This window comes from Zeugodacus cucurbitae, chromosome 4 (genome assembly GCF_028554725.1).
Source record: "Zeugodacus cucurbitae isolate PBARC_wt_2022May chromosome 4, idZeuCucr1.2, whole genome shotgun sequence".
In the NCBI taxonomy this organism is placed as follows: domain Eukaryota; kingdom Metazoa; phylum Arthropoda; class Insecta; order Diptera; family Tephritidae; genus Zeugodacus; species Zeugodacus cucurbitae.
The window spans coordinates 52,932,397-52,956,201 of NC_071669.1; the positions used below are offsets into that span (position 1 = coordinate 52,932,397).

Genomic DNA, 23,805 nt, shown 5'->3' on the forward strand with positions numbered 1-23,805 from the left:
AACCGCACCAACAAAGTGTGTGTGTAGCTGTTGTGGCCTGAATGAATTTCGACGTAGTCTCCCCCGACCATAAAGATGCTTAATATTCATATTTATTGAAAATTTGTGCAATTTATAGCAGCAAATGTGTAACGGTCTATGCGCATTGCAGACATAATTATGTTATGACAACTTTTATGGTGGCGACTGTTGTGCGGGTCAAGGCGAGCTGAATGTTTGCTTTCACGCGTTATTTTAGCAAATATTATTAATGACTTAAAAACGGGCATTGTGCTTGAAACGGAAATTGTTGACAGCACATACATAGATTCATACTCTAATGTATATACGAATGGGTAGTGGGCGTTGCTGTTGACAGCTTTCTGTGGTAATTGTTGAGAAATGGTTTATTAATATAAAATTTTAAAAGTAAAAACGCTTTTCAATAAAGTATTTAAAAATTATTAAGATAATTAATGAGGAAATGATATTTTGCTGTTGCCTAATGGGAGCATCAGTGTTTAGCGATTTTTCTAATAACATATTAGGGTGGCTCAAAAGGTTTTGAATTAAGGATATTTTTTTGGATCCAAGAAATCTATTACTTTTTTATACACTCGCAGCATGTTGCACAGAGTATAATGTTTCTTTTTACCATATCTCCGAAAATACTCGACCATTTTCAATCAAATTTTGTATGTTATATTTTATGGTAATCCTGATGTTATATCCCGCAAATGGAAATGGGTTCACAACAATTTTGATTTCCATCTGATTCGTTCACTTTATAATACATAAAAATAGTATAAAATAGTGAAAATATTGAAATAAAACATTGCCCAAATACACAACTGAACATGGTGTAACATCCCTCTCCTAAAAGTTCTTGAAATCGGACCATAACTTTCTAAGGCCTCAGACATCGAAGATGAGGACCTCAGAGCTTATGGCTAATGTTTTACCGAAAATATCAGTAAATCTTTCATATATTCTATAGAGAGTCAGAGGTAATGTTTTTTTTTCTAATATTTGCATCTGCATCGGAAATGTATAAAATCGGATTTATGGAAAGTAATGACCATATACCTAAAATTGGTATTTTCAAACTTCCTGTGGGATTTATACCGTATACATAGGTTAATATATGAGATATGTATGTTAGAAAAATAAAGTGAACGGCGAATTTTGAATAAAATTTAGATTGCTGTAGAAAAATAGTGTAATCGAATGAATCTAGTGGACTTTATGCCGAAGATATGGATCAAATTGCATATTATATTAATGAAATTAAAGGTTCATCATCCATTAGTCTAATAAAATGTAGGCTCTGGACATAAGTGAGCTAATTACACTTAATTGACAATACAGGACAAGATAAACGGTTTGAAAGTTTCTCCTTGAATACAATATCAAAGTTCGTAAATTGGAAATGGTATATAATTACCACAGATGTGAGATAAAGATAATAATAGTTAACAATTAAAACCTAAATTTTCCATAACTACTTATGCCACCTATAACATATATTTACCCTTTAAAATATCGATTATAAAGAATTTAAAGAAAAATATGTTTAGTCCGCAGTATAAAGTACCATCCTAATGTTATTTCAATCCGCAATATCTTATATATTGACATATATATACAAATTCACATATATTTTTCTCGGCGTTGCATCTGCTTAGCAGTAATTTGTCAGTCGAAAAAATATCAGATTTATATCTTTACAACAAAATACCACAGGCTGTGTGAATAAATTGTGGGTTTAGTCGTATGCAATTTGACTTTTAGTGTGAATTATAGTAAGGCAAATGTGTACAAAAAAAAAGATCAAAATAATTTTTGAAAATGCATAAAACTAATGAAATAAAATTTGTGTAAGGAAAAGTATTCTAAACTATAATAAAATATATTAGAAAATGATTAAAATATTAGACTTACCGAAGCTTTTATTTATCGTCAGGTCATGTTTCACAGCTATAATATTTCGCGGAATAATTTTTCGAAATCATAAGCACTATTTACATAATGAAGATGTATATTTTACTTGCTCTGATCTTGACCTGATATTCTAACTATAACAAATTTTGTTCGTTTGTACAGTTTTGACTCTATATCAAAAAATGTTCCTGAAATGAGAATAACATACTGATTAGATTATAAGATACATTTCCAGAACATTTAAAATATTGTATATAATGAATACGAAATTCGGTGATTATATTGAGATGTCAGAGCAATATGCCCAAATGCTACTTGAACGACTTTTACTTTAATATAGAGCGTAAACTTAAAAAGGTCTTTTAAAGCCAATCGATGAGGCCCTTTCAAACGAGTTGTTTTGAACTTATTTAGTGTTTATTTTCCTCTTTTATTAATATAAAAGAGCTAATTTGTTAATATATCATTCAAGTACTCTCAACACTTGCTATTCGAACACTGTTTATTTATGCCAATCAATATGAGTTATACCAGTTGCTTGTTCGTTTCGCCACTCGACAAGTTTCGGCGTATCAAAGACAGCTATAATAAGTTGCCTTTACTACATGCACTGTTGTTGTGAATTATTTCCATGTTGTGGTTGTTGTTGTTCTAACCACAAGTGTTGATTTGCATGTTTTCTTATTCACTTTCGCTGCAAAATGTACGCTAAATGATGCTGTAATAAAAGATTTTATTCCTCAAATACCATTAAGGCATACATAAATATATACGTACATGCAAACACATATTATTTTTGTGAATATTTTGCAAACTGGCTTTATTTCATATGTGACTATGTGTAAATCCCTAGGCGAATAAAAATGAACTTTTGCAGTACATTTAGAAATTTGTTTATACAATTGCAGCCACAATAGAAAAAATAGAAAAAGAGAGAAAAGTATGATATCCAACACATGTGGCAGAAGTATATGAGTGTACATGAGTCTATATTTTATGCCCAGTGGGAACAAGTGAATATAATTTCTTTGATGGTTAAATTATATATACAGCTATGATGTAATGGTATACTTAGAAGCGAACTTAATGTAGTGATATTGAATTAATTAGAATAAAGAGAATTATAAAATGCACATTTCGTTTTTCCGAATGGGTTCAAATGAGCAACTAGATGTGTTTTTTATATGCTCGCACTATCCCGCAGGTCTGTTTACATTTAGCGTTTCTAAAGATAGTCTCCAAAACAAACAAGTAGCTAATATTATGCTTTAACATGAAACAGTGAAGGTACATGAGTACATTTATATGTCTATATATATGTATGTGTAATACCACCCATGTGGAAAGGAAATTAGTATAAAGTTGGGTCTGTAGTATAATAAGATTTGATAAAGTAAATGATGATCATAGTAAACTTTAGCAGTTTGAAAAATAGTGGCTAAATTATCTACTTGAAAATTATTGCTCTCTCAAGTTTATACTTTCTTTGAAGAATAATGTAATTCCATAGTTTTAATGAACCCACTAAAATCATTATATAATATGTGCCTCAGAACAGTGTTTTGGAACAACTGGCTCTCATGCAAAAGGGGACATCATAGAACAGTTCTCAGTGAAACAGTTGACGTGCTCTGAGAACTTAACCTCAAGTTCTGTAAGTACCTAAATATGAACCTAGAGATCAGAATCAGAAAAAAATAAGAAAAAACGTTAACTTCGCCTGTACCGAAGCTAATATACCCTTTACAGGTGCATTTCTTTTAGTAACTGTGTGTTTAAGAATTTACAAATAAGCAAATCAAAAGACGTAAGATTTTACTAATTATTTTTAGCCGGGTTGTTTGCTACAAACATTAAGGTTGTTTACAAATGAGAAAGTTTCCCATGCAAGCATTTCATTTCGTTTGTAGCAAAATGCGGAAGTTTTCCATACAAGCCATTGATTCCGATCGTTCAGTTTGTATGGCAACTATATGCTAGAGTGAACCGATCTGAACAATTTTTTCGGAGATTAAATTATTTCTATGAACAATAACTCACACCAAATTTCGTGAAAATATGTAGTAAAATGCGGAAGTTTTCCATACAAGCCATTGATTCCGATCGTTCGGTTTGTATGGCAACTATATGCTAGAGTGAACCGATCTGAACAATTTTTTCGGAGATTAAATTATTTCTATAAAAAATAACTCACACCAAATTTCGTGAAGATATGTAGTAAAATGCGGAAGTTTTCCATACAAGCCATTGATTCCGATCGTTCGGTTTGTATGGCAGCTATATGCTATAGTGAACCGATCTGAACAATTTTTTCGGAGATTAAATTATTTCTATGAACAATAACTCACACCAAATTTCGTGAAGATATGTAGTAAAATGCGGAAGTTTTCCATACAAGCCCTTGATTCCGATCGTTCGGTTTGTATGGCAGCTATATGCTATAGTGAACCGATCTGAACAATATTTTCGGAGATTAAATTATTTCTATAAACAATAACTCACACCAAATTTCGTGAAGATATGTAGTAAAATGCGGAAGTTTTCCATACAAGCCATTGATTCCGATCGTTCAGTTTGTATGGCAACTATATGCTAGAGTGAACCGATCTGAACAATTTTTTCGGAGATTAAATTATTTCTATAAAAAATAACTCACACCAAATTTCGTGAAGATATGTAGTAAAATGCGGAAGTTTTCCATACAAGCCATTGATTCCGATCGTTCGGTTTGTATGGCAGCTATATGCTATAGTGAACCGATCTGAACAATTTTTTCGGAGATTAAATTATTTCTATGAACAATAACTCACACCAAATTTCGTGAAGATATGTAGTAAAATGCGGAAGTTTTCCATACAAGCCCTTGATTCCGATCGTTCGGTTTGTATGGCAGCTATATGCTGTAGTGAACCGATCTGAACAATTTTTTCGGAGATTAAATTATTTCTATGAACAATAACTCACACCAAATTTCGTGAAGATATGTAGTAAAATGCGGAAGTTTTCCATACAAGCCCTTGATTCCGATCGTTCGGTTTGTATGGCAGCTATATGATATAGTAGTCCGATATCGGCAGTTCCGACAAATGTGCAGCTTCTTGAAGAGAAAATAACATCTGCAAAATTTCAAAACGATATCTTAAACACTGAAGGACTAGTTCGTATATATACAGCCAGACAGACAGACGGACATGGCTAAATTGACTCAGTTCAAATACAAAAAAAAAATACATCTAAAACTGAATTGAAACATACCCCTCAAGAAGAATAGGTGAAGCTGTCTTAAATATCGCTATTGTGAGTGTCGATTGGCAGTGTCGATTGGGAGTAGAATGGAATGGACAATGCAAATGTGTAACTTGAACGACAAAATTCAAAAATTTCTAAAGAGTGAAACTTTGTCGACAAATGAGCGATTGAAAAGCATTCACAGTCGATGGTTGACTGCAATAGCACCTGTAGTCGACAATCGCTGAGTAGTCGATTATCTACTGCCAATCGACACTCGTTCAATGATTGAATGAACTACTCATTGTGTTAAACACTTTGAGTATTGCCTAATCCAGCGCACAGAAAGATTACGCCAAAAGTTGAAATATATCAATGTCAAATCAAATAACAGACTACTGCCATCATTTTCCACCCACAACACCCAACACCCAGTAAATACAAAAAAGAAAATATGCGAGTGCATAAAAAATGGGCAGCGGGCAGCCCGTTTAGTCTACCGGATGCAACCGCTGCTCAATCAAAACATAAATCCGAAAATTGTGTAAATATAAATTTTAATTACACAAAACGGGGGAACAAGCAAAAATAAATTAAAATACAACTAACAGTAATTGAATACAAATTTTCCTACACAACTCACCACATTAGGCAAGAGCACACATACGCAAGTGGCAAGTATTTTGCGAAATATTCACCACAGCATATTTTCGAATTTCATTTGCCACATTATTTTCACTTGCACAAGTACTTACATACTTTCAAACAGACACACATACATATATACATTTGAAATGTGTATACACACACACACTTTCGATTGTTCACTAATGGTTTTCAATATTTTCGCAACGCTTTTCATTTCAGTACGAGTACGGCCGCGCAACGCTCATAATCCCCCAAGCTTATCCCAACGACGCCGGAGTGTATGTGTTAACGGCGAAGAATTTAGCAGGCGAAGCATATAGTTCGTGTAACGTCGTCGTTAAAGGACGTCTGCCGAACGAGACATCCGATTCGGAGATGGCCTCCGATATGGAACCGATTAAACCCTCGGTACAGTTGCCACTCAAAGATGTGTCGATATTCGAGGGTAAACCAGTGCGTTTGGATTGTGTGATTGTCGGTCAACCGGAACCCGAAGTTATTTGGTATCACAATGAACGACCAGTCAAAGAATCAGCCGATGTGCAATTACTATTCCAAGGTGATCGTTGCTCGCTGATCATACAAGAGGTGTATCAAGAGGATGCAGGCAATTACAAAGTAGTGGCTATCAATTCAGCTGGTGAGGCGTCGAGCAGTTGTGAACTCAAAGTGACACCACTAAATATTGCCGAGCCTGCGACGCGCGCACAATCCGAGCGTCAATCGGTGCCGAAGGAAACACTGCCGAAATTCGATAAGTTCCTAACCGATGTGCTGGCGGATGAAGGTGAAACGGTTGAGATGGAGGTGTGCGTCAGTGGTGATCAACCACTCACTGCCAAGTGGTATTTGGCCAATAAGGAGTTGTGCGAAAGTGAACGTCTCTCGATGAGTGCAAATCCGGCGGTCGGTGCCTTTAAATTAATCTTACAAAATGTGGTGTCCGACGATCGTGGCGTCTATACGGTGAAAGTATCGAATAACGCGGGTGATGCGAAGTGTTTCTCGCAATTGAATGTGAAGAGCGTGAATGCGCCAGAAAATCAACGCACTCAACAAGTGGAACCTGTTGAGAAGTTGACATGCCCCGAATTCAAGGAACTCTTCTCGGACAAACAGGCTTACGCCGACGATATGGTGAAGTTCGAGTGTATTGTGAAGGGCAAGCCGACACCCAAAGTGCATTGGTGCTTCAATGATCAGCCTGTAAGTGGTCATAACTTCCTCGTGTCGACCAGTGGCGATAGACAAGTGTTGACGATACAGAAGGCCAGCATTGATACTGTGGGTAAAATAAGTTGCATCGCCGAGAATGAGATTGGTAAAGCCACCTGTGCGGCATATTTGAATCTACTGGGTCCCGGCATGCCTCTACTGCCTGCCACTAGTGATCTACAGACCTCCACACAGGAACACAATACCGAATCGTCGCGTGTCACTATCAAGAAGCAGACCTTCACCACCACATCCACGTCACAAATTAGCTCATTCGAAGGTAATATGCCGCAAACGGAGATCCATCATTCCTCGGCGCATATCGATCAATCGTTAAAACAATTGGGCGCACAACAACCCGAAGTCATTGAGACACATCACTACCAGGAGCTGCACAAGAGCAAAGACATGACAACGCCAAATGTGCAACAGAAATCATTTATACTCGTGCAATCGGCTGGCAATGGACCGAGTAGTCAGCAGCCTGCTATAACCGGCACAGCTGGTGTGGCAGTGCCTGAATCACCGACGCGCCTACGCAAGCAAATAGCACCGCGTTTCACCACCCCACTGACCGGTAAGATTGTCGATCAGGGCACAGATGTGGCAATGGAAGCGATCTACGATGGTTTCCCCTCACCCGAAATCAAAGTGCAGAAGAATGGCGAACAACTGTTCGAGAATCAACGTTTGAAAATCGAAAATCGCTGCAATCGCGTCAGCATCGAACTGAAGCAGGTGGGTGTGGCAGATGCGGGACGCTATGCAGTCACCGCCACAAATACAATGGGACAATCAACGAGCACTGCCGATCTAGTTGTGAAAAGTAAGTACCATTAAATGCCAAAATAATAGAATAAAAGATGAAAAAATGTAAAAAAGTAAAAGTTAAAACAAATATTTATAGAATGGAAAAACATTAATGGGGAAGTCATTAATTAGAAATTCGCAAAAAACATGCAAAATAAGCCAAATGCCGACAAACATAAATCCACTGTTGGCGAAAAGTATACGTACGTCTGCTTCGGCGGTGGCATTCAAGATAAAAGAGTTTGGAAACGCAGCTAGACTTGGAGCGATTTATTAGCAATTATAATCAAAAGAACTAAATCTGTTTTGAAAACTAAACCTTCGAAGTCTCTAAAAAAGCTTATTACCAAATCTTCAATATTATTTTTCAAATATCTTCTGGGTTTTGGGATCAATTTTGGAACTTAAAGTTTAGGTTTTCCTCTAATAAAAAACAATCTATGATATAATAGTATCTCCCTCAAGAGTACCCTCTATATCAACGCCGATAAGTATAAATTGCCTTCGATTAATCGATCCCTAGAACGTTTGCGAATCGAACACATAACTTGTTATTTATGTGAGATCTGTTTGACTCTGGTTATGCTATAACTAGCCCGCCCTATACAAATTCTTTTAACAATTAAAGACGCAAACTAAGACACACAAAACGGAACTTATAATTATCTATGCTTCCCCAATATTGCACGGCTTTTTAATTACTCCTAGAAGAGATATATCAAAAATTAGTCATATCTAAATAGCTATCAGATCCAAGAAAATAGTGGATATTTAGGTTTTGCGATGACCAAAGACGATGTGGAATTTTTGCACCGATTGACTATAGTTTAGTCAGAAAGGATCCTAAAATAACTGAAGAGTGGAGTTTAAGCTTCAGAAGTCTTTTCGAAAATCTGAAATTTAGGTGATTTAGAATTAGATTTTTCAAAAAATCTTATCCAACTATAGCTATCTGGATCAAACGTTAGAATGGTTAACAGTTTCCATAACTCTTGAGAAAGATTTGTTAATATACGCCACAATTAAGACAAGCCATAAATAATGACAATATCTGTTATTCAGGCGTACAAAATGTTCGTGGTTTAAGAGCAAATTTTACAAATCTTTCCTCGATCAATCGCTGACCCATAACGTGCCACCTTTGGTAGTATTAAGAAGAGCACAATATGGTGACAGATTAGGAGTGGAGTCCAAAGACTTACAGCCTCATTTTTTATTATTCGGTATTTATGTTCAATTTTCGTGCGCTGAAATCCTCAGAAGATGATTGAGGAAGCGTTTATATACCAGATTTAAGTAGACTTACGTCCTTGAAGAAAATAGTGAATTTTATTTTCAATTAATTGAGAACTTATAATTTCTATATTTATTTCTGGTTTCTTCACCAATCAGTATACCAACAACGTACGAATACTTTAGCTACACACTGTATGTCTTATGTTTAAAAAGTAGTTGATTGAATGTAAAGTTTTTCAGCAACTTGTCGATAAACATTTCAATAGCTCTTCACTGCTGGAAATATGGAGCAGCGCTAATGGCTTCTTACTCTCAAGTGAATATTTTGGCGGGAGCCGGGTGGTTGGTGGCGGCAAATCAGTTCAGGGCCACAGGCATCAAATTTTGCACAATCAACCAGCTGAGCAACATACAAATGCAACATTAGAACTTCGAACAACACTCATATGTATATCTATATATATGTACGATAATTGTGGCATCATGATGATGATCATCATCCATTGCTGGCTCTTCTTCTTTTAGTTTCTTAAAAATGTTTATTTTATGAGGCGATTTGCCAAAATTTCAACATTTTTCCTTCGTCACTCTCGATGTGCCTCTATGATGTTGGTTTTTGAAATACACACAGCTAACACAAACAAATGCATATCTGTAGGTATGTATGTCTGTTTATTAAATTTAGATGAATAGCCAAGCGTAACAAACTTGAAATTCTCTGAATAACAGTCTGCAATGCAGCAATTTCAGCGTTTCATATTGAATTTAATGATTTTTGGCATTTTAAGACAAAATGTAGGTGAATAAGAAAAAATAATGTATAGAGAAGCAGAAAAGCATACAAACAAAAATTCATAAACCAAAATGTATGATTTGTATGTGAGTGCAGACGCTGCAGATGGATGTTGTTGCCAACGTTGATGAGGTACACAGTGTTCATAATGTTCAGAAAAATCAGTCACCATTTAAAATTATTTATTTTCTTTTGCATTTTTTTAGTCATTTATGATATGCGCTGGTTAGTTGGCGGGCGTACTAAATAATGTACTTGGCTTTTGAAATTATTTTTATTTATATTTTTACGAAAAAAATATTAGACAATTTGTATATTTGCCGAATGCCAAAAAATTAAAAATAGAGTTGCCATATGTTTAAAAAAATATTTCGTAATAAATTTTTGCAACTTGTTCTATTATAAAACTAAACTTTTTGCAAGCTTTGTTATAAAATTATTATTTTATAGAGTTGCCACCTTTAATAAAATAATTTTTTTTTTTTAATAAAAAATATTTCTATTTTGGTTTATATACATTTTAAAAACTACTTTAAGCACGCGATGAAAAGAGGTTGCCACTATTATTAATTTTTAAAATTAAATAAATTTTTTTTATATCTGAAAAGCAATAAAAAACTATCTAATAATTAATAATATAATTTAAATAATTATTGGTTAATTTCATTTCTTTTAAATTTAAATTCCTCCATATCTTTCGAAAAGATCAAGTCTAAAATATCACGAATTCCTACGTACATGGCTCAGACAGGAGATTTATGAAACCAGTTAAAGAAAACTGTTCAATAATCTCAATCAGTAAACAGAAAGATTGGAAAAATTTAAAATTTTTCTGAACTCCTAATTTTTGATCTTGAAGAATTCTATTTATAAAATTTTATTAAACCTTGAACATTTTCGAAAGTCACTTCTAGCAACAAATGTCACAAATAATTAAATCTATAAAACCCTTTATTTATTATTTATCAATAGAAACCATCTTCCCACCTGTCTTTGGACGACGCCTACAGGCGCAAGTTGTAAAACGCGGTGAAAAGATCATAATGGAAGTAGAAGTAACTGGTTTACCCGAACCAACGGTAATATGGATGAAGGACGATAAACCAATACAAGAAGCGGGTGTGTCACAGCATCGTCTGCTATCGCAAGGCAACTCTTATAAGCTGATTATCGAGAAAGGTGAGTGGCTAAGAGGGATTTATAAGAATTTATTACAATATGGTATAGTACAGAACTATTGGTGGTATGTTTAAGAATTTATAGAAGGAACTTACGGCAAAGAAATCAAATCTAAATTAAATCTTAGAGGGACCCGAAAAGTAGGCAATAACTTTTTATATGGCATAGATGAAAATATATACAGGCAATGTTGCCTACATTTAAGCGAATTATTTAATTGATTATTAATGTCAAAATACAGATGCGTTGTTGCCTACATTTAGGTGTATATTTTAATTAATTATCAAAGTCGCACACCTTTTTTTTGTAAAAAATCAGGAAACTCCCGATGTTCTTCTTAAAAACCGATTTACTTTACTATAGTTGGTTTAATAATCAATTTTCTTTTTAAAAAACCTTCAAGGACAATCCAGTGACTCAGGCAAATATATGGTGAAGGCGACAAATGCTGGCGGTGAGGCCAAAAGCATTGCCGATTGTGCGATACTGGAACCATCGCCAGAACGTCTACAGGAGGTCGTTAAGACTATTGTCTACGAAACACCAGTCGATCTGAAAACCGAAGTAAGTCTGCATGTACACTCTTTCACAAAGTCTAAATAATTAAATGACAAGGAATTCACACGAATTTCATATTGAAATTATTATTTTTTAATTCTTATTTATTACAATTAAAATTAACTAATTAAATTTAATAAAAAAAAAAACAGAAAACATGTCGTCATATTTGCATTTGTGTGCATAGAAATATTTACCAATACCATATAATAATTGGATTTATAAACAATATCGATTGATATTTAATATTACATATAATACATACGCATATACATACTATATTGAAATTAAATTTATTGTAAACCTTTTTCTCTCATTGTTTTTTCGCCAACGTTACCAATAAAATTCAATTGTTCGATTTTCGACTCGCATTTTCGCTTAAACAAAATGTCTGTCTATATCCAACTGCTTCTCTCATTGCTTTATGGGGTTTTATGTTGAAATCGAAAATCAAAAATCAAAACAAAAAAAATCAAAAATAAAACCATAAACCATCAACATCTGATATTCTGCATCAAAACCATTTCACATGCATCCATTTAACAACACCAAATCCAAATCAATGAAAATCCACGTGTTCTACTACCGTCACACGTACTAAACTAAAAAATAACATCATCAAACAATATCCAAATATCCATCGCTGACCAAACACCATCCAACACCTTTAGACCTTCGCTAAAGAGCCACCGTCCTTTGAAACGACACAAACCGATATTTCAACCGCATCCGATTTGCATGGCTTATCTGAGTCGAAAATAGTAACTGAGCATCGTTGCACCACCGAGGCAACAATGCGTCTAGAACACAAACAAGCGTACTTAGATCTGCCCACATTGAGTGAACGCCCGAAGACGCCAACCGCAGCGACAAACATTAGCACCAACACCGAACTGCCCGATTGGCAGCATCTGAAATCGGTATCGACCAACACTGACAACACACGCTCGAAAACCGGCTCCACACAAACACCACCGCAAGTGCCGCCCAAACCCTATACAACAGCTAACAATATTGCCCCAATCCCAACAACCCAGCAAACGCAATTCCAATCCACGCTAAGCACAGAACTCGACGGCGGTTACAAGGGTGTAGGTGAAGCGCCATTACTGACATCAGCCACCTCGTCGACGTCCACCTCGAAATACGAGAGCACAACGAGTGAGAAGAAATCCTCATCTTTCGATTTCTTTAAGAAAATCGAGAGTCAAGGTGGCACACAACCAGCGCCACCTGGCGAAAGATATCAGAAACAGGAGGTTTATGCTAGTAACAAGCGCACGACGCCACTTACGATCACCAGACCGAGCGGTCCAACCGCACAGTCGGCAACACTCGAAGACGATCTCAAGAATTTGAATCTCATACCCGGCTCACCACCAGAAATATGCTTTATACCGAAGTTGGATGCCGTCACAAACGACAAACCACAAATGATAAATGATCGCATTAAAATATTAGAAGCATCACAGCAATCACCAAAAGAGCCACCGACCGGGGGTATACGCACATTACCCGTATTGCCTGTCTCACAGACATTTAAACACGAGTCCACCATCTCGAAGGAGGTGAAAGTTGAGTATGGACAACCGATCATACGGCCGGCGGCTACACTGCCAGCACCACAACAATTCACACGTTCACCCTCGCCTAAACCGTCGGCGGAAGGCGTGGCCATGTCTAAATTGTGGACACCAAATCATTTGAGCGGTTACGAGAGTTGCACAAGTGATATCGAACAAAGGTATAAAGTGGAAACGGAATCCGATGCGAAGGAGGAGAAACGCGAGATCAGAGTACAGAAAGTGCCAACGCCAGCGCCCGAATTGAGCGCACCATATCTCGTGAAGGAAATCAGTAAAGCGATTAATATACCAACAACGCAGCAGCGTGAGAAAACACCACTGGATGATATACACTTGGTGCCCGGTTCGCCACCAGAGATTTGTTTTGCGCCAAAACCGGAAGAGCGTCGTCAATCCTTAGTGGAGAAAATGGAGAAAACTTTAGAGCAAAATCTGCAACAAGGCCCCACAAGGGTTTTGCCAATGTCAGTGCCAACACTCACACCCTCAGCGGCACCACAAATCGCCAAAACAACAAGCACTTACAAGCCACCACCGCCTGTAATTCCAACAAAACTGACGGTCGGTCAACCCTATGAGAGTGACTACGAAAGCGATCGTTGGAAGTATAGTGGCAGTGAATCGGATGAGGCCTCATTCCGACCGGTTGGTAAGAGTGTACCAGACGGTGGTGTGGTCAGTACACCAAATGTGCCCACAACTCATCACGCATTCAAGACAAGTGGTTATGCCGCCGATACTGAAGAGATTTCCAGTTATCGTAAAATGGAATCGACCCATCAGGAGAGTCGTTCATTTTACGAATCAACTTCCAGTTCGAAATCATCACATCAAGTGTCGAATGCGCCACAAGCGCCCATGACATCAGTGTTTAAAATACCATCGCCACAGCAACAACAATACACACCACAAGCAGCACCAGCTCCAGCACCGGCGGCAACTCAAACCTACTATCAGCAGCCGCCATTGGAGAAGCAACCGCCAGCTCCGCTTTATTACACCAGCAAGGAAGAGGGTGGCCATGAGAAGCAGGTGTACTCGGACAAGAATGAGTACAGGCGTGAGGAGAAGGTTCGCTAGTTGTTGTTGTTGTTATTGATGTTGTTCTGTTGCTACCACCAATTTGTTTCTAACGTGCAACTTATGATTTTTATTTTTACAATAATTTTAACATAGCATATGGTTTATCGTATTCAATTAGCCTGTATAGTTTGGTATTTGGCACTGAAGATTTCAGCGGAGACATGTGGGGTATTTTGACGTACATTTGACTAAGACCACTACCCACCAAATACCCTTTTTAAACTCTCGGTAGGCTTAGATATGATACTAATTGGTTTATTTATTTATTTGCTATTTACTTTGGATCTCGAAACAGTATAATACCATATTTTCGGCGAGTCATGAAAGAGCCATTGATTTATGCATTTCTTGGGTTTTACTATTAGTTTTGTCTCCGCCTAACTTCGAGTCGCGTCTTCAAAAAACATTTTTTTCTGAAATTATTAACTAAGACCAACTTGTGTGGATTTCAAACAATCTAACCATAGAATTAATCATTTAGATTCTAAATGTGTTTTCGTCTGGTTTTCATAGTTACTAAAAAATATGGTTCCTTATGATGTTAGTCTCAAACCATCTTACAAATTAAAAATTCAATTATCACCAGAGCTTTCCTCACTTTGTTTTATCTAACAGATCTAACAGATATAATATATAGTATAGGAGCTGAAAACCCAAAGCGTGACTATTTAAATAAATCTGGAACACATAGATTTTGTTAGTTTTGAATCTTCTCTTCACATATATTGTTCAGTTCGTTAAATTTTCAATTCACCTTTTCGCGTAATTATGTCTTTGGATACTTGGATACTTGAACTTGGACATATTATCTTGGAAACAACAAAAGGTCCCAGTCATTACAGAATTAAAACATTTTTTCATACCATTCTTCAAGGTTTGACATACCTCAAATGGTTTTAGAAAGACTCGTTTTTGGTTCTACGAGTATAGCTTGGTTATATTAAGGCAAAGTCACCTCAAACTCAGTGGTTTATATGAACATCGTTCTTACTTCTCCGCTGGAAGTCTTCAGTGCCAAAAAATTTCGTTGCCAATAGTAGTACTAGTTTACATATGGTCTTGATTTTAAGTACCGCAAGTGTACGTCGATTTGAATATAGTTTTTGAAGCTGATTTTATCTTACTGAAATACCTTACTGGAATCCTGATATAATTTTTTAAACTTGTTTAAGGTTCTAAATACTAAAAACACAAAATCTAATTTTAATAAATAATAAAAGTGAAAAATAAACTCAGCTTCAGAAACATTTATAAATAATATTAAGTGCAATGTCAATATTATTTTTTAATTTTTTTTTCTCGAAAACTTAAAAATTTATTTTTATTTTTCTCGCAATTTAATTGTAAAATAACTTTAGAAAAGCTGTTTTTGGTTTATATTTAATTTTTTACTTTCTGTAAATTATTATTTCTTTTTTACTTTTGATTTTTTATATGTAAAAATAATATTAATTAGAAGAAATTACGTATAAGCTTCGCTGTAATTGTAATTTTCAGGCGTTTAGTGTTCTGTGCTGCCTCGCAATGTCCGCAATCATTATCATCAATACTGCGTTTATACATAAAAATCATTGTAAAGAAATCCATTAAATGCACTAAGAGCCATAAATCGCCGCAAATATCATAATTATCAGTTATTAAGTAGCCAATTAAATGCATCATTAAGCACTCATTGCATCAAAAATATATAATTTAAGTATGATTAGTTTACGGTTACGCGCAAAAGTATGCTACTGTTAGCCGTTGCACGCCTATAAATATGCCGCTTTAAGCAATTGGAAATCATTCACGCATTCATTAGTGTCATACATCAGTAAAATTGTAACTTTATATACAATGTACAATATATATACCATCATAAAAGTAGTACTACATTTCTACATAAGTAAAATTGCATGGGTTGGCATGTCAAGAAGTCATGTTATTGCACGTTGTCATATTTTTTTGAAGTTCATCAAATGTAAAAAGGATTCATCACGAACATATTTCCGCATTATATATTATTTTTAGGAAAACTTATAAAAGTACACTGTGAAAAAAATGATATCTAACTGCAAAACAAGTACACAATAATTTTGATAGACAAGCAGGATAACAGATCTTTAGATTTATTGATAATGAAGTCGAATGAAAGTTGTGTCAGGTTAGGTGTAAAGCTTGATCCCTGCGACGTAGATCACACTGGACAGCTGTAGATCGATATCTATATTTGAGGAAATATATTTGAGAAACCAAGAATCCATGGAGATGGATTTAACCAGACAATTAACGGCAAATCGCCAGGAATCCATCAAAAATCTGTTAAGGCGATTTATTTTGAGTCTACCTGGACTCTCTGTATAACTAATGGTATGAAATCCAAACTATTTCAAGCATATGCTTTCAACAGAAAGTCCAATAATGTGCCGAGTTGATAACTGGCATCTGACAAGGTTTTCTCCGAAAAGTCGAATATGTTTGGGAATACTTTGATATTTAAGTAAAACAAGAACCTACTAGTAGGCGAAACATTCTCAAAACTAGGATAGTTTTCAAAGACCATTTCAACATTTCTTAGGCTGTAGAACACTATTGAAACTATTATAGTTACTAAATATAATTTCAAGATCCCAGGTTGTACAACTGATGTTTTACTACTCTTAGCTATTGTCGGCTGATTCTAGAAACCTTTTAGTTTAATATCTGGTTCATATTCTCGTGTACTTTCTCAAATTATAGAGTGTATTAGTGTTCCTAACTTATGAGTATTTGTTTCTGTTTAAGATAGCTCACAGAAGAAGTAGCGATTTTATAAATACTTTTTTGACAATAATCTGCTGGCCTTTTAAACAAGGTAGTCATATAACATGAATAAAAAAATACTAACATTTTGATGGACCTAGAAAAGTGGTATCTAGACCTTCTTCATACATTTTCTTCCAAGGTTTATACTAGAGTTCGAACTTATAGTGTGACAATGAATGGGTGTACCCGAGGTCAATCAACAGAGATCTTGAAAGCTTCAATTTAACATTTTTAGCTTTTAGTATTTAAAAAAGCTTGCAGTGATTAGATTAGTAACCTTTGAGGTTCAGGGTTGCTAATACACGAAAATAATTATTTCCTGTAAATGAGAACTGACTTCGTACCTTCCACTGCGTAGATCATTTTGATGATTTTTAATAGCACAACACAGTTGTTTTATCAAATGTGAAATATACTCATAAATAGATATTTACAACGCTCTCACACGCTATTTACTCTTGCAATAATTTTTATTTTTTATTTCAATTCGTTTTTGGTGCTTGTTACTTGTTGCAGTTTTAACAGCTGAGCTTATTCTAGACTTTAGCGAAACACTGAATGATAATTGTTATTTTTCTGAAATCCTTTGACAGGACTACAAGAGCGTATCGAGCATGAGCAGTAGCTACTACAACGCTTCCAACATCAGTAATATCAGCAATATTAGCGCACCAAAATATCAGGCAGCGCCTTTGAAGACGCCAACACCGACCATCACACCCATACCGGCACAGCGTAAAACGCCAGCCGAATTCAGCGATTACAGCAGTGAAGTCGAGGAGCGTTTCCGCTCCGTCTCGCGCACACAAGAGTCGGACAACGAGATCAAGGGTTATCGTGTCGTCTTTCCACCTACACCAACACCAAAGTCCAATCTGACTAATGGACATAAATCGCCAGCAGTTGTGGTGACACCATCGCCCATGGAATTCGAGCCCACACCGTCAGCGGTGAGCACTTATCCGCGACAGAAGTTCGAGCCGATCAAGAAAGAAATACGACATGAGATCAAGACCGAGTCGAAGGAGCAAAAGCAATACTTCCAGCAACAAAAAACGCAACAACAACAGCAGGTGTACAAACCAAAACCAGTTGCCGCCAAGTTCATTGCTGCCACACAACAGCAACAACAACAGCAGCAGCAGCAACAACAGCCGAAATATGAGCCACGCGCACAACCAGCGCTTTACTACAACGCCATCGCTGGCACACCACTGCATACGGCTAAAATGGCGACCGAAACGAAAAATGTAATGCATATGAAAGAATCTTCCGAAACTTGCCAACGCGTGGTGAATATGCAACAGACCAAGCGCGTCATACACTTCGACAGCCAGAAGGAGCAACAGGAACGTCAAATGAGCACACCACTCGAGCCGTTCCCGTACAGCCCATCGCCGAGTCGCTATACGCCAACACAACGTGTGCCACCGCCACCAACACCGACCAAATTCGTGCCAGGCGAATTCCGTGAGACCGACTATGATAGCGAAATAGAGAATGCCAAGATGCGTCCACTTTGGACGCCACAGGGTGAAAATGGACCGCTACGTTTCAGACACGTCGAACCGCCGCAAATGGGACGCGCCTGCAGTGTGCCACGCGCTTACGAACGTGTACTCTCACCAATGGAATTCGATCGTGGTCCAGAAATGCCAGCGAAAATAAAAGTCGACGCCAATGAGTTGCGTTCACAACGTGGTAGTAGTCTCAGTGCTGCCGGCACCACGAGCAGCCAGCGTACGCAATCGCTTAACCGTCACTCGTCCATGAAGAGCAGCACCACCAGCTCTAGCTATCAACAGCGTTATCAGACCTTGCTGCCCGATACGACGGTTGTCGAAAAACGTTTTCCACGTGACGATATGAATTTGAAAGTTGGATCGCCACCGAAATACGGTTACATACAGTCGCACATCGATCAGCAGGGCAAGCAGATGAGTTCGACCTTCTTGCAAAAATCACATCAGTTCATCAGTGACATCACCAGTGATCTGCAGCAAAAGAGTAGTAAGACTACGAAAATATATAATGGCAGTGCTGAGCCGAAGGTCATTACGCACTCCTTCCGACCGGGTTTCAAGCGTGCGCCCAGCGAGGGTGACAACAAACCGCAAGCCTATCGCGATGAGTCGCGCGTCTCGCAATACGGTAAGTACCCAATGAGGACGTGGTTCTCATGAGTTCACTTGTAGTCAATTAGAGACGAACATCGATTTGAGTTTAACGTTTTCTTTACAGTTTTCAAAATTCGAAATTAGTTTGAGAGTTTTAAGATTTGTTTTCCCCCAACTAACTCATACAAATATTCATATATACAAGTCTACTTATATTCAAACCTGGAATGCTTGGTTCTGTTGATTTTTTATATAAAATAATTATATTCATATATTCTTCAAATATTATAAACTTATTTTAATGTATTTATATATTTCCAAAAAACGTGTTGTCTCTCTCTCTGTACCCACAACCAAACAACCAACTGCCCCATCCAAAAATCTACGTCTACCTACGTTTGTCTTCACCAAAAAAAGGTACAAAATGTGTCGATCCCAACACCGGTCTAATTTACTTTAAATATGATTTCGGCTATGAGTTCGGTATACTCTTCCCGGGCGAGGGTCACAAATTCGTAAGCAACCAATGGAATAGCTCTTCGTCAGCACTGCCACCGCGACACGCCACCGGCACACCCACTCAACAGCTATCACAGGGTGGTCGTAAATCACCATATCCCTTAAGTGTTGGCGATGGTGAGCTCGTCATACCGGTGCAACATGAACGCACCACGGCAGCCACACCGACGCGCGCCTTCACACCGACACGCCTTAATGTACCGTATGCGCGTCCATCATCCACACAGAGTGGCTATCACTCTGACACCGCTACTGGGAGTCGTCGTAGCCCAGCGCCGGCGGGTGTGCGTGTCGGCGGTGCAAGTGGTGTGCATAGACTCAAGAAACGTTATAGTCTACCCAACACACAGGTTATCGATATAAATATCGATCGTCTACATGATAATGAGCCATTGAATCGTCTAACGTATTTAAATTCAGGTATTGATTGCTAACGAACACACTACTAGCTAGCTAGCTATCTCATTAGATCATCATATTGTCTCTGCTAGTCGTATCACCAAAATGGATGTTGTATTAACCAATTGTTGTTGTAATTTCATATGCGCGGATAATATAGAATGTCGCACTTTCTGGCAATCAGAGCAATTTGCACAATCCAATCAGCTACACTGATCGCTAAAAGTAATCAAGCGCAGCACTTCTTCTCACTCAAGTCAAAGCTTGCCCAAACTGATCTCATACACCCACATCAAAAAGAAGTTTAAATATATTCTCGAAGAAATATGCTTCTGAATTTGTATAAAAGCGTTCATTTTCACATCATTTTCCAGCTGAGAATTCTGCTGAAACCTATCACACACATCATTGTAATATACTCTTCATCCTTACAATAATCATTCTAAAGAGCTACTCCTTAATATTTAACAAAAATCTGTCGCGTACTTTCCTCGCACTCTCTGCTCAATGATGAATACTCTAAAATGCTTGCTTCAGTGCCAGAAGCAAACTATTGTTGTCGTTTCTTTTTGAAAAAATCTCTCTTATTGGATTATAAATGGCAATTCTCATAGATTACTGTCATGAAATCCTGTAGATTAGTCAAATAGGTAGTTCGTAGTTGTCCATAATCACAAAATCATCGTTGTCGCTAGTATTAGTTTGATATGTTAAATAGCAGTCCCCCGTGATAAACCAAATCCTTAAAAAATCCTTACAATAATACCCGAATTGATGTTGTTCAAATTGTTGTTGTCTTACCTCAAAACAGAATTCATTCATTGTAAATCATTGTAAGTGAGCGGCAAAAGAATACTCAAAAAAACTCAAAAGAAACGACAAACATAAAATTGGATAAAGTAATTGAATTGAGCTTTTGAAAGAATTAGTGATGAAAAAATGTCAAATTTACATTGAGAGTTTAAAAAATTTCAGAGTTATGATGATCCATCATCTCTCTGAAGATCTGGAGATCAGTGAAAGAACTTCTTTCATAGCTTTCGGATGACTGTGATATTAATCTGTTCGAAAAATGTATTCTTCACCGTCATGAAAATTTTATCAGAGCCGTGTATTCTTTTGCTACTCGCTTACAAAAACGATATAAGTTTATGGAGTTTGCCTATGAATGTTTGCATATAAAGTTTATATATAGAATAGTTATTGCATGTTTTGGACTTTATTTTTTTTCGAAAATTTTGTTTGTATTGAGAACATTTTATGATTTTTATAAAATAAATATAATTATCGGGATTGTAAGATTATAAATTTAGGGGATATCAATCCGAATAAGATTTACGATCACATTGAACTCACTTACCGACTCGAAAAAATACATTCCGCGGCTAATAGATGTCGCTAATTACGAAATCATTGAATCTGTAAAATCGAAAATTTTAGTTGAAATTTATCCGTTGATGGGTGAGTTGCGGATATTTTAAAGAAATAAACCATTGAAAGTTCTTATGTAAACAATTACTGATGACGAACTAAATTATATTTTAAATAAGTATTTTAGAGACAAGGGACAAAAACAGGATAACAAAAATAAATTTAAAGTGTTTAAAAGCAATATAAAGCTTTCCTCCCGAAGTAGCGAAAAAATTTTGTCAAAGAGCCTCAGGCGAATTAAATACTTTTTTGGAAGAAATTTCACAATAGTTAAACGGTGTAGGCTCTCCAATACAGGACTAAACTGGATGAAAAAAATAACAAAAACGCACGATATGCGTTATATCTAAAACAGGAGTGGGCCCTTCATTTAAGTACATTAAATTTCACTCGTTAAGGGGGTCAGTTTACATTTTTTTTGAACGAAGAAAGAAGCTCAGACAATTTACCACTTTGTGGTAAAGCAGTTTATCGACGGAATCAATGATTGCATGAAAATTTTCGTTCGAAAATCTTTATCGTATCGTGAACTGATTTCGCTGCGGATTCAGCGGATTTTTACCTAAGGTTAAAATTTTTCAAACTGCGGTGTCAACTAAGATTACTAAAATTTAACGATTATAGGTATCGAGAAATATTAATAGACGAGATTACTAAACTTGAAAGGCAAATAATTTGTTGTTTGATTTTTTTGAAAGGAATATGCTAAAATCTTCCACTTACCTTTGAACGAAAATGTATCGATAATCGGTACAATTATACCGACTTATTTCTTAATTTACTCGCTGCAAGAAAATATATTATCTTTTTCCTTATTTTTCTTTTTTTTTGCTACGCGTATGTCAAACCGTTGCTTTACGGTATGCTTTTCCGCCTGCATGCTGCTTGCGTTTATGCTTGTGTTTTGTATGATTAATTTGCATAAATATATTTAAAACAAAAATTTTTGTTTGTGCTCGTGCCTGCTATTTTGTGTAACAATAAGTGAATGCTACCTAAAAAAAATAAGTTACTAAAAATCGTGCCAAAGTGTCAAACCATTAACTTGCTTTTAAAAAATCTAAAGAACTTCAAAAATAAATACAAAATTATTTCAAAAATCACAGCAACAGAACTGCCATCGGATGTACCGGTTAATGCACACCTCAATCGCGACGATTACCCTAAGCGTGCGCCACAATTCATAACGGTGAGTGCTGCCTAATTTAAAATTAATTCTATTCTGAATGAAAAAAAAAATGAAATTCTTCTCAGCCACTGAAAGAGCACGCCGTTATGTTGGGTCAATGTGCACGCTTCGAGTGCATCGTACAATCACATCCACCATCGGATGTGATCTGGAGTCGCAATGGCGTCGCATTACAGAATAGCGCTAAGTATGCTATTGAGTATCGTAACGGTGTCTGTCGTTTGACCATACCACAGGCATATCCAGGTAAAAATATAATATCAATAAAATTTTATAAATTTCTCATCACTCTCACTCTCCCCATAGATGATGCCGGTGTCTACGCCTGCACCGCCGCGAATCCTTTGGGCACAGCCATCACCTCCGGCCAGCTACTCGTGCAAGCCAAGCGTTTATGAAGCGATTTCAAGGCAGTAAATTGAGAAAAAAATTTGGACTAAGTACACAGTGCAGACTGTGTGGAAACTATCTTTATCTATGATTAATACGGATTATGCTAAAGTTTTGCGTAATTTTCATTATATTTCTAAGCAGTTAGTGGAGGAAAATGTTTCAATGTATTAAATGTGCTTCAAAATCTAGCGGAATGCAGGACACAACTATATAAGTTGGTGTTTACTTATGTGTTAGTCAAGGATATCTAAATTAATTTCACTTTCTTCAGTGTCAAATGGAAAATTTCGTATTTCTTTGCAATGAAAAAAATACTCAATTCTATATACTTATAAATACATACATACAACGAGCAGAGAAGCTAATTGTATTACGCAGCTGTTAAGCCGATTTGAAATTGATTGAATATAAATTTATATTTATGTGCCGAATTTGTCATTATTTATGCTTATATAACAATAGTATTACATGTGTTTTTATGATTATTATTATTACTATTATTTGAATAAATTATTCGTGGAACTTTGTTTTGAGAAAAATAATTATTTATACAGTTACTGATTTTATGATATTTGGAGGTAAGTAAGAAGAAGAGTCACAAACATTACATACATACATTGGCTATACATTAGACTGACAATTAGTTTAAGGAGGTCATCCCATATGACGCCCTGTTTTGTAGTAATTTTTTAGAATTTCTTTCTACGACCATAAATA

The 23,805-nt window shown here is 36.3% G+C and overlaps 1 protein-coding gene and 1 long non-coding RNA gene across 6 annotated transcripts in view; one reads left to right on the forward strand and one right to left on the reverse strand.

Moving 5' to 3' along the window:
• The window catches only part of LOC105217257 (titin homolog), a 103,219-nt gene extending 79,589 nt beyond the window's left edge, over positions 1-23,630 (forward strand). For 2 of the 4 annotated variants that reach the window (XM_011192176.3, XM_011192177.3), the window contains 9 exons: positions 6,016-7,837; positions 10,823-11,029; positions 11,433-11,593; positions 12,259-14,244; positions 17,634-19,191; positions 19,575-20,096; positions 22,613-22,695; positions 22,761-22,941; positions 23,002-23,630. In XM_011192176.3, the coding sequence (XP_011190478.2) occupies positions 6,016-7,837; positions 10,823-11,029; positions 11,433-11,593; positions 12,259-14,244; positions 17,634-19,191; positions 19,575-20,096; positions 22,613-22,695; positions 22,761-22,941; positions 23,002-23,093 (6,612 nt within the window). In that variant the 3' untranslated portion in view covers positions 23,094-23,630. The remainder of the gene's footprint in view (positions 1-6,015; positions 7,838-10,822; positions 11,030-11,432; positions 11,594-12,258; positions 14,245-17,633; positions 19,192-19,574; positions 20,097-22,612; positions 22,696-22,760; positions 22,942-23,001) is intronic. The other 2 variants (XM_011192178.3, XM_011192179.3) reach the window with 2 other exon arrangements.
• LOC128921378 (uncharacterized) overlaps positions 1-23,805 on the reverse strand; it is a 123,103-nt gene that overhangs the window by 63,601 nt on the left and 35,697 nt on the right. The window contains exons 2-3 of one of the 2 annotated variants that reach the window (XR_008470834.1): positions 21,436-21,494; positions 1,921-2,108 (exon numbers count right to left, since the gene is read on the reverse strand). This is a non-coding gene — a long non-coding RNA (uncharacterized LOC128921378). The remainder of the gene's footprint in view (positions 1-1,920; positions 2,109-21,435; positions 21,495-23,805) is intronic. The other variant, XR_008470833.1, reaches the window with a different exon arrangement.